The sequence below is a fragment of the Geotrypetes seraphini genome, chromosome 5 (genome assembly GCF_902459505.1).
Source record: "Geotrypetes seraphini chromosome 5, aGeoSer1.1, whole genome shotgun sequence".
Classification (NCBI taxonomy): domain Eukaryota; kingdom Metazoa; phylum Chordata; class Amphibia; order Gymnophiona; family Dermophiidae; genus Geotrypetes; species Geotrypetes seraphini.
The window spans coordinates 205,100,572-205,117,272 of record NC_047088.1 but is presented as its reverse complement, the minus strand read 5'-3'; the positions used below and the strand labels follow the sequence as shown (position 1 = coordinate 205,117,272).

Genomic DNA, 16,701 nt, shown 5'->3' with positions numbered 1-16,701 from the left:
TTGTACATGCGGTGACTGGCTATATATATTGGCTATACATGTGGTTTTACATGCGGTAACAGGCTATAGATGCAGTCTGTGCATGTTTTAACAGGCTATAGGTGCGGTTTATAACAATCTATGACATGCTGTACATTCAGTTTGCACAAATTTACAACTCTGTATCCTAATATCATCACGTCCACTGCCACGTGGCACTTGCTAGTTGATATTTGTTTCCTTTTAGACATTTTAAAATGATGAGACTGCACATCCTACTTCAGTTCTCTGATTTATTGGAGGCAATTTTCATACATTCCTGTTAGTTATGTGCTCTCTCTTTGAAAATCACCATGTATAAATGTGCCCATAGACCTTGACTCTGCTTTCTGTGCAGGTACAATTTTAATAGAAAATGAAAAACATACAACACGTCTACATTTCAAAACACAATGTACATATTAAATCAGTAGATGATGCCAGATGAATACTAAAATGCCACATTTGGTCTCTGTCCTGTAAACTTCAATATCTTCTCTGGGGTGCACATGCAGAATTGTTATTTTACTGATATTCTAAGCTGAAGATCCCATCCTACTCTCTTTTGAATCCTACCACAGTTTTTGTCTCTATCATCTCTTCCAGGAAGGCATCTGCTACCCTTTCCATGCGTAAAGATTTCCTGATATTGTTGTTGAGTGTACCTCCTTGCAGCTTCTGTGCATGATTTTCCTATCCTGCACAAAGCATGCTCTAAGAAGCAGCTCATTTAAATGCCCATTCTAAAACAGCATGGACATTTTCAGCCAATCAGTTCACCCGAGTAAGTTCATTTTAGTCTCTGTAAATGGCTTTGAAAATCGCCCTCTCTGTATATTATTACATTAGGGCTAGATAAGGAAAAGAACAAAAAAAGAAGAAATGCCTTACCAAAGCCATGAATGCTGCTCCAACCCCAATAAGAGGACTGACAGCTATAATAACCAGGGTCAGTTTCCAGCCACTGACAAATCCCAACAGGAAACCAGCTATAAAGGTAGTGAAGCGCTGAGTAAAGATTCCTACTTGATCAGCAATGGCATCATAAATTTTATTTATGTCACTATAAAAGCAAGAAGAGTTTTGACATCAGGAAATATTGAATTCTCTTAGATATCAAACATAGAAACAGAGAATTTGATTGTAGGCAAGAACTCTATTCACTGAGCTGCATTAAAAGGGCCCATAAATTAAGTACCCACATTTACATACCCACCCTTAAGTGACAGTAGGTGTTAAATTCTTAGGCACACTGTCATTTAGGTGATGGTTTTGGCCTAAATGAGTCTGCTTAAGGTAGATGCCTACTGGCGCCTAACATGATCCATGTCCAAACTCCGCCCCTAACCATGCCTTCCCCAGATCCGACCCTAACCATGCCTACTTGCAGTTTAGGTGTTGGTAGGTGTCTCGGCATAAACACCTATCTTGAAGTGGTAGGTGCCTACCAAGTTAGGCGCCTACTGGCAAATTAATTTTTTAATCATTTTAAATTGGTTTTTAATGGCCCTCTCAATTATAAGCACCGATTAAGCCAATTAAAAAAAATTAAGTTAGGCCCTAGATCAGCTGGGCACACCGATCTAGGCACCTAACTGTAGGTGTCTTTTATAGAATCAAGGCCTAAGTGCTATTCTATAAATGGTACCCAGCTTGGGGTGCTGTGTTTAGAATAGTGTTCCTTGCAGATTTGCTTTGGCACTGATTTTTTGCATGCCATTTACTGAATCCAGCCCCCAATGCTTGCCTAAATGTGTAGAGTACTTGCATTTTTTACATGCACACTTATCTGTGAAAGTGCCAGTAGTGCCCCTAAATGCTATTGTACAAAGGCATCCAATGCAATACTAACTCTCCACTAAATGTAGCGAGGACGCCACAACGCTTAGAGACGACGAAAGAAAAAGCTTCAGTTAGCAGTAAGTCAACTGTAGTCTGACTTTACTGAATGCAACATCCTTGGCTGAGCTAGCAGAGGAACGACTACATCTGTGTTTGTGTTTGAAGGTTATTTGGCCCTGAGGAAGTGGCGCTAGTCCACAAAATAGTTGTTGGCCTAGTTAATTTAAACCGTAGTGGTACAAACATTCAAATTGTATTTTTCTAATTTTCCCTGCGATACCGAGTGACAAAAGTTTTTTATGCCAAGGATGTTGCCTTCTACAGTATTTAGGAAGCACTCAAGGTCTGATTCTATAAATGGAGCCTAACTCCTAGGCGCCATTGTAGGTGATTGCCAATCATCGCTATGCACCATTTTTAGAATCATGCCTTAGCGTTCTGAGGTGGTGGTAGACGTCAAGACCTTAGGCAGACTGCCATTTAGGCCAGGGTATTCTTGGTCTAAATGAGTACATATAAGTCAAATCATACCCAAAATCTGCCCCAGATCTGCCCCTAACCATGCCTACTTATTTGCAGGCACTTCAGTGATGACACCTATCTTGAAGTTGAAGGCACCGGTTTTTAAAATAATTTTTAATCATTTTTTAATGCTGCTTTCAATTATCAGCACCATGTAAGTCAATTAAGGAAATTAAGTTATGCGCCTAGATCAGCTAGTTGTGCCAATCTAGATGTCTAAGGTTAGGCATCATTTATTTAGGGCCTTAGTGCATCTGTGTTAACCCTATTATCCAGTTAGCATGCACTAATGCAAATGCACTAGCTGAATAATGCTGGGACATCCACTTTCCACCCATGACACACATCTCAAAAAATATTTTTAAAAATAGTTAACGTGCTTGGTGCACGCTCACAATCAAAATATCATAAAATGCTTTAATGGTTTTCAGTAGTCTGTTTTTCCCAAGCAGAGGATGCAATAGTGCTTAATACCCTTTAGTTAAAAGGGGCCATAGTAATATATGCTCACCCTTCTATGGCTGGTAAAATGTTAGATGCACTGTTACTGGAATATGCTAGTGTTCTATAATGGAATCTGGCCATCCAGATGCTATAATTGAATAGGACATCACCATGCAGCATGAGGAGGCATCCACTTATAGAACTGCCCCCTTATCTCCAAATTCTTTATATGGCACCTTAGGTTGTGTGCACAAATCAGTGTGCACAGCTGATTTGCTTGCATATCTTAATTGTTTAACAAGTCTAACTGATACTGACAGTTGCAAATTAATATCTATTAATTGATGCTAATTGGTATTAATTGGAAGTTATGCACATGAATTGATAGGTGCCTTCTATAAAGTGGGGAATGTCTATTGTGTGAATCTGAAAAGGGGGCATGGCCAGGGAGGACCATGGGAGGATTGTGATCATTCCTAAAATTTATGCACACTACTATAGGATATGCCTGATCTGCACACAACTTAGGCACAGGTATTTCCCTTGGCCTAAATGGGAGCGCCTAAAAGTTATGGCATACACTGGTGCTAAATGTGATTCTAGAAGGTACGCATATCTTATGCTAATTTTTTGGACGCTATATATAGAATCAGGCTCTTAACTAATTAATTTAATGATTTATTTATCCGATTTTTCCATACCGTTCTCCCAGGGGAGCTCAGAATGGTTTACATGAATTTATTCAGGTACTTTAGCATTTTTCCCTGTCTGTCCTGGCAAACTCATAATCTATCTAATATATCTGGGACAATGGGGGGATTAAGTGACTTGCCCAGGGTCACAAGGGTTTGAACCCACAACCTCAGGGTTGAATTCCTGAATCTATAAATTGTACTTAAACCAGTAGGTGCTGAGGAACATGGAGCTTACCACATGCCAATCTTAAGTTAGGCGCCATGTATAGAATAGCGTCTAGTGGCACCTAAAATAAACTTAGGTGATGGTAGGTATCCTTATCTTAGGCGCTCCCTATTTATGCCAGGGTTTCCTTGGCCTAAATACTGGCACCTAAGTTAGGCACCTACCGGCACCTAAATTAATTTTAAACCCCGACTACACCAAACATACCCAAGATTTGCCTCTAACCACACCTTCTTTCTGGTAGGCACCTCAGACTAGGCGGCTACGTGAAAGTGATAAGTGCCTACTGAGGTAAGGGCCTACTATCCAATTAATTTTATTTTTTGCAAATTATGAATTGCTAATTGCTTGTTTTAAGCGCTGATTAAGCTTTTTAAACAATTAACCCCCCTTTTATAAAACCACAATAGTGGTTTTTAGCATAGGCCAGTGCGCTGAATGTTCTGTGCTGTTCCCTACGCTCATAGGAACTCTATGAGTATCGGGAGCAGCGCAGAGCATTCAGCACACCGGTCTGTGCTAAAAAAACACTAGCGTGGTTTTATAAACGGGGGGGGGGGGGGGGAGAGGGGGAGTTAGGCGCCTCGAATGACTAGTTGTGCCAATCCAGATGCCTAACCTCCAGCACCATTTATAAAATCTGGGCCTTAGAGTTTAACACCTTGAAAAATTCTTAATGTATAGCAAATATCACACTTTAAATCCTGTGTTTAACACTGAGGCCTTTTCATTTTATTAGGGTTTCTAGTTTTATTTTTGTTTTTGTTTCAGGAGTAGTATCATTAATTGTGCAAATTAAACAAATACAATTCCTAGTAGTAAACTACTTCCATATTATCTGCTGCTGCATTAACATACAGTACTTCACATTAGTCATGACAATTTCTCCCAGGGTTCTTTTACTACAGCTTAGCATGTGCTAAATGCTGAGATGGTCATACTGTAGTTATAAATGAACATCTTAGCATTTAACATGCTCTAATTCCTTTAACTGGGCACACACCTCTTTTTCTTCCACCTCCCCTGCAGGTCATTCCATCCATGCATTCAACTCTTTTTCCATGAATATATATTTTCTAATGCTTAAGTCTCCCCACCTCCTTTTCAGCCTTATACCATCTTAATGGGCAAAATTCAGCTTTTCTGTTTTCCCAGCTACAGTATTATATATGCTTTTTTAAAATTATTTTTCTCATCAGTGGCTATTTCATCTTTGATTTTCATTTTTAAAATTTTTTTATTGGAATGTTAACATATGAAATGCATCATTAATTAAATAAATATATCAAAAGGAAATTTTACAGTACAAATAATACATACTCACAGATGCATAAAGGACTAACAAGCATCCGTGTAATCTACTCTGATATAAATTTGAAACCATATAAAAACAATTCCTATGGAGACCAGGATATTAAGATACAACACTATAAATTAATCTAAACTAACAATAGGAAAAACATTAGAGTTAAATATTGTACCCAATGTATCTAAAATTCAGGCCTGAGAAGAGACATTTTTTTATTGCGACCATATTTTATTAGTTTTAAACCTCTTATTAGTGAGGGAATTAGCTTTACATTCATAATTATGAATCATCAGGACCGTAGACCACAAAAAAATAGGTATTTAATAGTTGGGCAGATTTCCAGTGTGATAGAATCACTTGTAAGGTAACAGCTATTAGAGCGTTAAATAGCTTGGAATGCCATTTATAATAATAATAATAATAATAATTTTATTTCTTATATACCGCTGTACCGTGAGGTTCTAAGCGGTTTACAGTAGAAACAGAAGAAATGCATTAAGTAAGATTAATTAAGATGAAGAGAAAGTACTTAGAGTTCCCTGACTGTCCCAAAGGCTCACATTCTTGCTAAAGTACTTGAGAAAAATAAATTAGTTAGGTTATAAACATAGAGTAGAAGAAGGTAGGAAAACAGTTCATAGGAAAATTAATTTCGAATACATTATACATTATATATTGTTCAAGGCGGAATACAAATTATAGGAGATTTGGACATTACCAAAAGAATTGCGTAATAAAGATTATCTAGATAAATTACATAACAGTGATTCGTGTACATTACATGGTGTGGTAGAGGATTCAATTATGAGAATTACATATCAAGGGAATCAAGTGATAACAGAATATAGTGGAGATTATCAGTATATATGGTTTACAGATTGGAAGTTACCTAATAATGAAGTAAGAAATTTATTGGATAGTGTGGAAAATGTTTATATAGGAATCAGAGTATGTATGATAGGAAAGGTTCTAAGAATTGAATTAATGTGTTATTCTATCGAGGGATTGTGTGGATTTATCTAGAGTATCGGGCAAAGCAAGAGATCGAAAGAGAATAACATCAAAAGATAGTTGAGAGGAAATAGGAAGTATGGTAAGTATGGTAAATATGGTTCTCCAAAATGGTTGAACAATTGGGCAATCATAAATCATATGTTTAAGGTCACCCAAGTTACCATTACAATGCCAACATACATTAGAATTCGTTAGATGAGCCCTATGCAGTCTGCTAGGAGTCCAATATGCTTTATTGAAAAAAATATATATAATGACTACATTAAACTGCTAGATAGCATAGGACACTGTGTATATTTGAAAAAAATCAAACCATTGGCCATCAGATCCCGACCAGGAAGATTCAAAGGTCCAAATTCATTTAGTACACTTAGTAGAAGTTAAAGACAATGCTATAAAAAATTTATAATAGAGTAAGGTCGTATGACCATGAGTAATTCCTAATTGGCAGAATTCCATAAATTTGGATATTAAAGGGGCATTAAGATTTAAAGGCCATTTTAATTTCTTTAAGCAGTGCTGCATTTGAAAACATCTATAGAATTCCGCAGAAGGAAGGTCAAATTTCATTTGCAATTGTTGGAAAGTAGCTAAAGATTTGTTGCCCATAATTTGATTATTATACCAAATATCCTTACTCATCCATAGAGACTAACAAATTGGCTTACCACCAATCTTAATAGTAGGATTATGCCAAAGAAGTGCGGAGAGAAAAAATTTACTATGAGAGAGTACAGTAGAAACTTTTTCAAATGCTTGAATGGCATAATTAGTAAATATAATAGTATCATATGATATCAAATGTTTAATGTTATCTTGGAAGGGGATTCATTTCAGCAGGACTGGAGAAGTTAAAAAAGATTCTGTTCCAAGATGCATATGACACCTAAATGCTCTTGTACAGACAAAAAAAAAAACATGCCGACTGCAGAAAGCATTCTTTTTTCACCATCCTGAATTTTTTTCCCTTAATTGTTCTCTTTCTCTTGAAAAACATTGTAGTTCCCCCCTTCCCTATTTGTTTCTGTTCATCCCATCTAATTTATTACAGTCTATTTTAATTGTCCTCCCCATTTTGTGTGACATAAATTATAATTTGTATTGTACACTGCTCAGAAGTCTGATTGAGCGGGATAAAAATTTTTAAATAAACTTGAAACTTGAACTGAGGTCTGAGGAATGTCAGCTGACCATAAATTACCATATCTCAGAAATATAGCAAGATGATATTTATAAAAGTATGGAAACCCCAAACCCCCTTCCTTTTTTGGTAATTTTAATGTAGAAAGAGCAATCCGAGGAAGTTTGTTACGCCAAATAAACTTTGAGAGGAGAGTTTCCAGATCCTTATAAAAGGAGCGATTAGCAAGCTTAGGGAGCATATGAAAAACATAATTGATAATAGGAGTAATAGTCATTTTTATTGCTTCTATTCTTCCCCACCAAGATAAATGATATGGAGACCATCTAGAAATCAAAGTAGAAACCTTGGATTGCAAAGATTTCAAATTTAGGGACATGAGAGTATCTCTATGCTTATGAAATAAAATGCCTAGATATTTTAATTGATCAGGAGACCATTTCAAGTCAATAGGGTCTAAATCAGATTGAAACGTGTTATCATTTAATGGCATTGCCTCTGACTTGCTCCAATTAATGGGATAGCCAGAAAATACAGAAAATTCAGAGACCGTCTGAAATAATGCTGGAATAGAAGTAGTAGGTTCAGTGAGAAAAATAAGTAAGTCATCAGCATAAGCCAAGATTTTAAAGTGACGTTCTTTACAAATTATTTTCATCTTCACTAAATGAATCTCAAGAGGTTCGCGAACAGTTTTTAAGGAACCTACCTCACCCATTTCTAAGAAAAACCACAAGAAGAATCATTGGGCTCCCTTATTTCAACAGCTGAAATTATATCAGCTATTAAGTCTCTTGCTTCTCAAAAGGCACCAGAATCTGATGGTTTCCCTGCTGAATTTTTAAAAGTGTTCAATAGAACCCTTGCACCAATTTTAACATCTCTTTTTAATTATTTGTGGCATAACCCTAATGATCAAGGTCGATTTACCGAAGCATTAGTGGCGGTCGTACCGATGTCATAGAGATGTCACTAAAGTTGAAAACTACAGACCCATTTCTCTTCTTAATTCAGACTTCAAAATCTTTGCTAAAGTTTTGGCTATTTTATCTTTGAACGGCACTTTGGGCTATTATAATTCTCTCTCCCTTTTTCACTCTAAATTTTTTTCCACATACTTCCAATTAAAGTTTTATGTTTCTAACATACCCCTCTTTTTACGAATGTATAGCACAGGTTTTAGCGCCGGCAGCAGTGGTAAGTGTTCCGACGCTTATAGAATTCCTATGGGCATTGGAGCAGTTACCGCCGTTGCTGGTGCTAAAACCCGCACTATACATTCATACAAGAGTGGGATAATTTGTGAGTTTATTGATATTGCTCATGTAATAAAATTTTACCAGTTTGTTTTATGAAAAGTTTGCCTCTGTTTGGGTTGAGGAGGGAAAAGGAAAGAGTTAGGTGATAGGTCTCCATAGAGATTACATCACTTACTCTGACATTCGTGAATTCAGCTCACCCACTGAATTACAGTCAAACCAGCCAATTTCCATTCTCATAACCTTCCTAAAGTAAGTTTTTCTGATTTTCTGAATTTGACGAGCGGCAGCAGTTATCCAAAAACAGATCTGTGAAAAGAGTTAAATGGATTCTGAAATAGTACCTACATTGATCGGGATGCACATGGTTATAGGCTGAGGGGGTCGATATTTAGTCAGTGGTGGTGAGCATTTTTTTAGCCAGTGGTGGTGTTATTTCACAAATGTTCAGTGCCGGATCATATCCAGGCACTGACACTGAATATACTGGTTTGTGTGGCTGGCTATCTCTTAAGCAATTAAGTACAATATTCAGCATTTAACCACCTAAGTGACACTGTATAAAGATAGGACTGACCAATTTAACTGCTAAACCTAGGCAGTTAAGTACAGAACATAGACAGAGTGCTGACTCTGTCCCCAGACCACCCATAAAATAGCATTGAGTTTAGTGGTCTGAAGTGATATTCAGCTAGGGTCATCATATGGCTCCAGAAAAAGGAGAATGGATTTAGACAGCCGTGTTTTAATTCCATTGAAAGCAATGGAAGTAAAGAGGACAGATTGAGACATCTGGATTTTACTTCTATTGCTTTCAATGGAAGTAAAACCCAGATGTCTCAATCCATCCTCCTTTTTCTGGAGCCTTATGGTAACTCTATATTCACAGTACGTCACAGGGTATTCATAAATATCACTTTCAGTCAATACCAATGTGATTAAAATTATGAAGAGAGGTGCTCAGACCACCAGCTTATGTGCTCAATTAAAAACGAGCACAGGCTAGTAAAGGGACCATTATCGCACTTGTCGGTCCCATTCCACCAAGGTATTGATTACATCAATTACACTGTTATTGCTCACTTAGCTTATACGTGTTACATATCTTGTAATGTATCATCTTGGTGTATTGATTTCCGTTATGGATAAGCCTATGCTCGCTACTATCTCCACATAAATCACCAACACTGTGGGGTCGGCTCACATAAATAAAATCCTTAACATTTTCAATAGTTAAACTAAATGAACATCGGGAATTAAATCCAACTGTTTTTAGCGCAGGCTGGCACACTGAATGCTCTATGCTGCTCCTGACGCTCACGAGCGTCGTAATGAGGAAGACCTTCATGAGAATGAAGGTGAAAACCCTCATTGGACCCCCCAGAAGGGACATTTAAGAGAGACATTGTGCTACTGAATTAAACTTACCCAGGCCTTATGAACAGTGCAAAAATCATATCTTTCCCTGTCAGAACAAATAACATGTTTTTGAGAGCATTTCATCTTTGCCCTAGAAACTGGAAAACATCTGCTGACTGTGCCAAGTGTTGGATATTCTGGGACTTGCCAAGAAATGCTTGGGTCACAAGAAGAAAACCAAACCACATAACTTCAGGTCAGGACGACTTACCAAAAGTCATATTAACTGCAGGTGAAAACAGCTGACAAATCTACAATCAAGCTTAGAAGAGAGGGAGCCCACTCTCAGGAATTATTGACCTTAGTATTAAGAATACACTGTCATTGGAAATAGAGAAGTCATATTTGACACCAAGTAACACCATGTGTCATTATGACTCAATTACCAGAATGTATACCATCCAATCAACAAAGATGGCAAATGTGACAATCCAATAGAAACTAAAGGCTCCTTTTACTAAGCTGTGCTTAGCGCTCGCTACAATGCTGTGTGCGCTAGACGCTATCACCTCCAAAGAGCTGGCGTTAGTTTTTCCACGTAGCGTGGGGGTTAGCGCACGCTAATCTGCAGCGCGTGCTAAAAATGCTACCGCAGCTTAGTAAAAGGAGCCCTAAGTATGTCATTTGTAGGCTACTAAACTAGAGTATAAAAGTAGCATACCTGCTGTCCTAAGCTTCAGGACAAATCCCACATAACAGATGCTGGCAACTCTGTATGTCATCCGTTGGCTTAACTTGCTGTGATTTTATTATTTGTATAAGCTGTAATACATTTTGTTTATTACTAATAAATCTACATTATTATACAGCAGCTGGGTTGTTGGTGTGAGGTCATTCTAATACATTGGAGGTTTAGCAGCACCTTCAGGAAGCAGCGCAGAGCATTCAGCACGCCAGCCGGCACTAGAAAACGCTTTCATGGTTTTGTAAAAGTGGGGGCGGGTAAGCTGTTTTTGTTCAGATTTAGATTATGTAAAGTCTTTTATAGGTCACATAGATCACAGCTCTACTGAATGCAGAAGATACATTTCCCGCATGGCACCCATAGCCTCAACAGCATGGCCTCAACACCATAGCCTCGTAACAAAGTCATCCTATGTGTTACAGAGCCCTCAAGGGCTATTCTAAGTTATTTATTTATTTACGTATATTTTGTAAAATTTATAGACCGCTTATGTCTAAGTGGTTTACATAAAAACAGACATAGTATATAAACAGACAACAAATAGCTCAGATTATGACAATAGCAGTAAATGCTTACAGTACTCAATAACGTGATGTCATAAAGTTACTATAACATATTCAGAATCCTCCCTTTCTATACATATCGCATAATGTTAATATTACAAGATAGCCATATCGAGATAAATGTCCTCCCATCGTATATCACATAAAAGCATTCACGAACAATTGAGTTTTCAACAGTTTCTTATGAAAACTGCCCTACATTGTTAACTTATAATATAATATTCCCCATATAATGTTTAGTGTTTAATAAGGCTTACTAAACTATCTTTTCTGGCGAGCAGGTCAAAGCAGTTTACAATAGAATGATACAATTTAAAAAAAAAAAAGTTAATAAAAAACTGTAATTAAAAATTGGACAGTCACATGCATATTGAATATGCTTCCAGATTCTTAGGTCAAAATCCAGCTATCATAGAATCACGTGTCAAAGGCGCCAATTTCAACTTGAGACTCAGCTCGACTCCCTTGATTTCTTTGCTCCTCTTGCCTGCTTAGCCTGATTATTTCAGGGTTTTCTGCTCCCAAGGAAGGAGGCTGGTATTTCCGAAACAGATTTCCATAGAGCTATTGATTTTTCCAGCATGAATGATGGATGATTGAAGGACATTTATTTCACACATTTGGAGATAAGTATTTTTATTTTTGCATTTATTGCTGGGTGTTTATCCAGTTTAAATGAATTGTCACCTGTGATCAAAGGGATAATTTTTGGAAAGTTGGACTTCTAGCTTGATTGTGAGCACTAGCAATTACTCATTACAGACAGAGTACATTGGGAAGTACTTTATTTCACACATGATATAATTTTTGAGTGTGAGTTTCACTATTATTTAAATTATTACACTAAGCACACCAGGTCCAGGGATGTTGCACGCATATTAACCTGTTTGGGTTAACACAGCTGACAACTTTGGGAAACAGGTTCATCCTGTCAATTAAGCTGTGTAAATTGAGGACCTGGTTCACATATTACAACAATTGAGTTTTCATATGTTATTAAAGTGTGGTAATTCCGAGTGCACTCTTTAAAAAAGGAAGAATTTTTGCTATATACTACTCTTTGATCTTTCTTGTCTATACGGGTCTATTAATTTGGATTATCTGAACCTAAACATATTTGCTTTGGAGTTTGGCACCATTAGGCACCTTGCAATAGGCACCTATCTTTTGTAGAATTGTGCCTACGAAGATAGGCACCCAATTAATTTTTTTTTTTTCAATTATGAGTTTGTTAAAGCTCATAATTGAAGTCAATTTATTAATTAACCCCCCAGCTGCAGCGGTATTAGCTCTGATGCTCATAAAATTCATATGAGTGTTGGAGCTGTTACTGCTGTGGCTGGCGCTATAAACTGCGCTACGGTTTTGTAAAAGGAGGGGTAAGTTAGGTGCCTAGCTTTAGGCATTTCTTATAGAATTTCCCCCCAAATGCATATTTTTTGTAACCTGCATAGTGGTGATCATTTTTGATTATGAAGACATATTTTCACACATCTTGTGAGCGGTGAAAATGGGGGTGGGGTGGGGGGGGTCTGTGTTTTAATCTAATAAACAAATGATATGGTAAATTATATAAAAATCATTCAAAACTACTTTGCCAGTGGTTAAAAACATTGGCTGTATATGAATTATTTGGTAACATGTCTGATTTTTTTTAATATCTGTATATTGACCTAATTCATTTTTGTTCCAGTAATTGTTATCTTGCACAATAAAAATGTGACTAAATTTATAAAACCAATGTGCACATTTTCAAATCTTTGTATTATACTGCAATGTGAATAAGAATAGATAATGAGAAAAGAGAAGTAATGTTACATTTTGGAGTTTTATTATACAATATATTAATATAATGAAAATACTGACCTGAATATAGCCCAGCAGCAGCACAGAACAACCAACTGCTGCATAGTAACTGGCAAATTTAGTCATCTCAGCCTCAATGTCCAGTAATCTAATAAGAAAATATATTGCAAAATGCTATAAAAGTGATAAGTAAGTGAATATGAACTTTGGGTCGTTACCATGTGTTGCTTAAAGTAATTTCAAGGCAAATCATTTTCAATAATATTGGGGCCCTTTTATGAATGCCTAGCATGGGTTAACTTAGTTTGCGCTAAGTGTCATAGGTTTAAAATAGGACATGGACATTTAGCATGTACTAATATCCCTTAGTGTGCACTAAGTTTCAGTAAAAAAGCCTCAAAGGGTACAGCATTGCTAATAGTGGCCCTGATTCTATAAAAGATGTCTAAGTCCTAGGTGCCATTCGACGTGGTTGTCAATCAACCTCTAGGTGCCGTTTATAGAATTGTGCCTAGCGGCACCTAAGTGTTCTAAAGCACTAATAGGCGTTGAATCCTAGGGTGCACTGCCATTAGGCCAGAGTGCACCTACATCATTCTATGCCCAAACTCTGCCCTAAATCTGCCTCTAAAAATGCCTTTCTGTGTGGGTGCCAGTAGGCACCTCGGTGTAGATGCCTACCTACACCGGAAAATTAATTTTTTTTAATTGTCAATTATCAGTGCTGATTAAGTCGACCAATTGTATATTTGCTTAATTGCTTACAGTTAGGTGTGAGCATTTATATCAACCATTTGACTGGTGTAAGTGCTTATGCATGCAAAAGCAGACTTACGCTAGCATTCTACAAGAGCGGTTACATGTGCAGAATCCATGCTTTGTGTATATCATCCTACTGCTTAGCGATCTATTGAGAGGCACACCAATATACACCTGCCATAAATGGGTGTGCTGAAATTTTGCCATCCCAATAAGCCTTTATGCCAGTATTCTATAAAGGCTTAGGTGCATCTAAGTGCCGTTATTGAATCGGCACTAGGCATGCCCCACAGTGACATCTATATTGAGACACCTAGCTATAGAATTGGCCCAATATTGTGCATTATTCCCTTACCACCGGTTAGTAACCAACCCACTAAAGTGGTAATTAAAGTGGTATTTCCTAACACCTCAGCGGTAGTAATGCTGCTTAGCAGCCTATAATGTGAGTCCTTGCTGTACTTTCTGGGCATAGAAGAGATTAAAAAAAGAAGTAGTTTTTTTTTAGATTCAGAAATGTCTAATAAAAAAAATATCAGTGTAAATTAGTTGTCTCTCTTTTCCATATCTATTAGGCTTAGATTGTTTGTGGAGGTGTTCATTCAGTTTTAAATATGTAAAAAAGATTCTATTTGCAGCAAAACATTTGAATTATTTCGGCCAGGAAAACACCAGAGCCACAAATGACAGCAGCACTGAAAAATAAGAAACATTATCATAATGGGAAAATTAACTCTGGATCTCATCCTTGTTAAACTGTTTGTTGATCTTCTCTGTCTTTTTAAACCAGAAGTCTCAGTGGGAGTGAAGAATAGCCTAACAGTTACAGCATCAGGCTGAGAACCAGGGAAGTTCCCTATGCACCCAAGTATCCTTCTGGCTTTTGCTACCTGTTTGACCACCCAAGTATCCTTCTAGCCATTTCTAACTGTTTGTCCACCTTAAGACTATCACATACAATCACATCAAAGTCTCGTTTCTCTTTTACCCATAAAAGTTTTTCACCGCCTAAACTGTACTATTTCTTTGGGTAGAACAAATGTATAGGCCAGGGTTGGGCAACTCCGGTCCTCGAGGGCCGGAATCCAGTCAGGTTTTCAGGATTTCCCCAATGAATATGCATTGAAAGCAGTGCATGCAAATAGATCTCATGCATATTCATTGGGGAAATCCTGAAAACCCGACTGGATTCCAGCCCTCAAGGACCGTAGTTGCCCGTGAAGCAAGGTAGTGGGCTAGTTCCATGCATCACTATAATGGACATAAAATAAGCTTTAATCTTTTCTTGATATTAACATACTTATCTTGGTTCCTTATAATTTGAGACATGTTGGAGGTAATAATTAAAATAATATAAAAGAATGCTGCTGTCTAAATACAAGTTATAATCATCCAGGAGAATCAACTTCACTTGAAACACAAACAACTTACCCACAATCTATAGAGTCATTCAACTCATTTTGATTATGAGAACTGTTGATCCACATGATGGTATTATTAATGCATATCTTTTCTGGGTTTTTAAGTTCTTGCAGTTCAATATCATACTGAATAAATGTATCTGCCATCATCCCAAATATAAGCAACATGCATGGTTGGGCAACACCAAGAAGAATTGCACTTAAACTGCCAAAAACCATCATTACAATTTCACTACATGAAGCAAACCTAAACTGAAAGAAAAAAAAATTAACATAGTGAATGTCAGAAGGTATAGATAAAAATGGCCCATCCTATATATTTAGTTAAGATTTGTGCATTTGCTGTATTTTCATATATGTATAACTCAATATCAGTTTTCTCTTACCACACTCTTTATGTACAATCTCAATCACCACTCCTATCCTCATATCTCTCTGAAACACACCCAGTACCTTTTACAGTGAAGGTCTCTACCTCCTTCACCTTCCACTAATAAGTATAGCAATAACCTTGCTTCTAATGCAAAAGACATACGAATCTTGAACCAGTGGGTTATTCACCTCTACTCGCGAATTTGTGTAGAAGGCGTTATCTACATTTTTTGGCTCTGCCTCCTCTAACCCTGCACTGTGCTGTTGATCTTCAGTTTCTTCTACACGCGAGTTGAAGGTGTCTTTCTGATCTGCTCTGCTTTCGGTTTATTATTTTCAAGTTTTTATCTTCATTATGAGGCTCCTCGGTGCTTCAGAGTTCCCCAGATTTCCTGGGGCCGCTCTGCCTGGGAGAAGACACAGACTCTCATGGGCAGAGGTAACTCTTTTTCAGGACATCTACCTAGCCAGCCTGCACTAACACTTTCAGTGATTCAGGGACCGTTCCCCTGGTAGCAAGGCTTACCCCTGGTCCTAACCAGAACTTGGCACAGGCTGTGTGGCTCTGTGTTGGTCCTGAAGACTTTATTGGGTGCCTGCTGCATTTCCCCCAAAACAACAATACATGTGGAGCTGTGAGAATCTGGGGTCTCAGGATTTCACTCAGTCTGAATGGCAGCCTGTATAAACAAGTACCTGGAACCATTTTTACATGCTTGTCTGAGGCAGTAGTCCTCTCCATCTTCTAGCTGCTATTTTAGCTGAAATAGGCACAGCACTAGCAGAAAAACTGTGAGTACTATCTATTGTAGTCTATGGTAGACAATGGGGAAGTCTTTAATTGCATTTGGGGGGCTTATAGGATTTGGAACCCCTACCTCTAAAATTTTTTGAACTTTTATAGCTCTTCCAGGCCACCGTGGCCATCTTGGATTTCTCAATCTGATTTTAAAAGTCTCTATCTACCTCAAAAACACCTTGATTTTACTTAAAATCATTAGAGATAGACTCCTAAGGCTGTTTTACTCCTAATTCATGCCAGATTTGCGTTGGATAGCTGGCTGAGAACTGTCAATGTTCCATGTGCCATGGGGCATATGAGGATTTGGTACTGCTAAGCTTAACTCTTGTTTGGGTTCCACCTTGTTTATTAATTAAATCTTTATTGATTTTCAATTGAAATCCAAGAATTACCGGTAACTTGTA

At 37.5% G+C, this 16,701-nt stretch overlaps 2 protein-coding genes across 14 annotated transcripts in view; one reads left to right on the top strand and one right to left on the bottom strand.

Annotated features, from left to right (window-relative positions):
• Positions 1 to 16,701, top strand: part of DHRS9 (dehydrogenase/reductase 9) — a 114,025-nt gene that overhangs the window by 10,356 nt on the left and 86,968 nt on the right. The window lies entirely within an intron of this gene.
• The window catches only part of ABCB11 (ATP binding cassette subfamily B member 11), a 174,263-nt gene that overhangs the window by 89,070 nt on the left and 68,492 nt on the right, over positions 1 to 16,701 (bottom strand). For 11 of the 13 annotated variants that reach the window (XR_004539565.1, XR_004539566.1, XM_033945698.1 and 8 more), the window contains 4 exons: positions 15,134 to 15,375; positions 13,004 to 13,091; positions 8,646 to 8,779; positions 910 to 1,081 (listed from right to left, as the gene is read on the bottom strand). Coding sequence is in view for 10 of the 13 variants with exons in the window: in XM_033945698.1 (XP_033801589.1) it covers positions 910 to 1,081; positions 8,646 to 8,779; positions 13,004 to 13,091; positions 15,134 to 15,375 (636 nt within the window). In the remaining 3 variants the exon portion in view is untranslated. Of the gene's footprint in view, positions 1 to 909; positions 1,082 to 8,645; positions 8,780 to 13,003; positions 13,092 to 15,133; positions 15,376 to 16,701 lie in introns of those variants that run through there. The other 2 variants (XM_033945703.1, XM_033945704.1) reach the window with 2 other exon arrangements.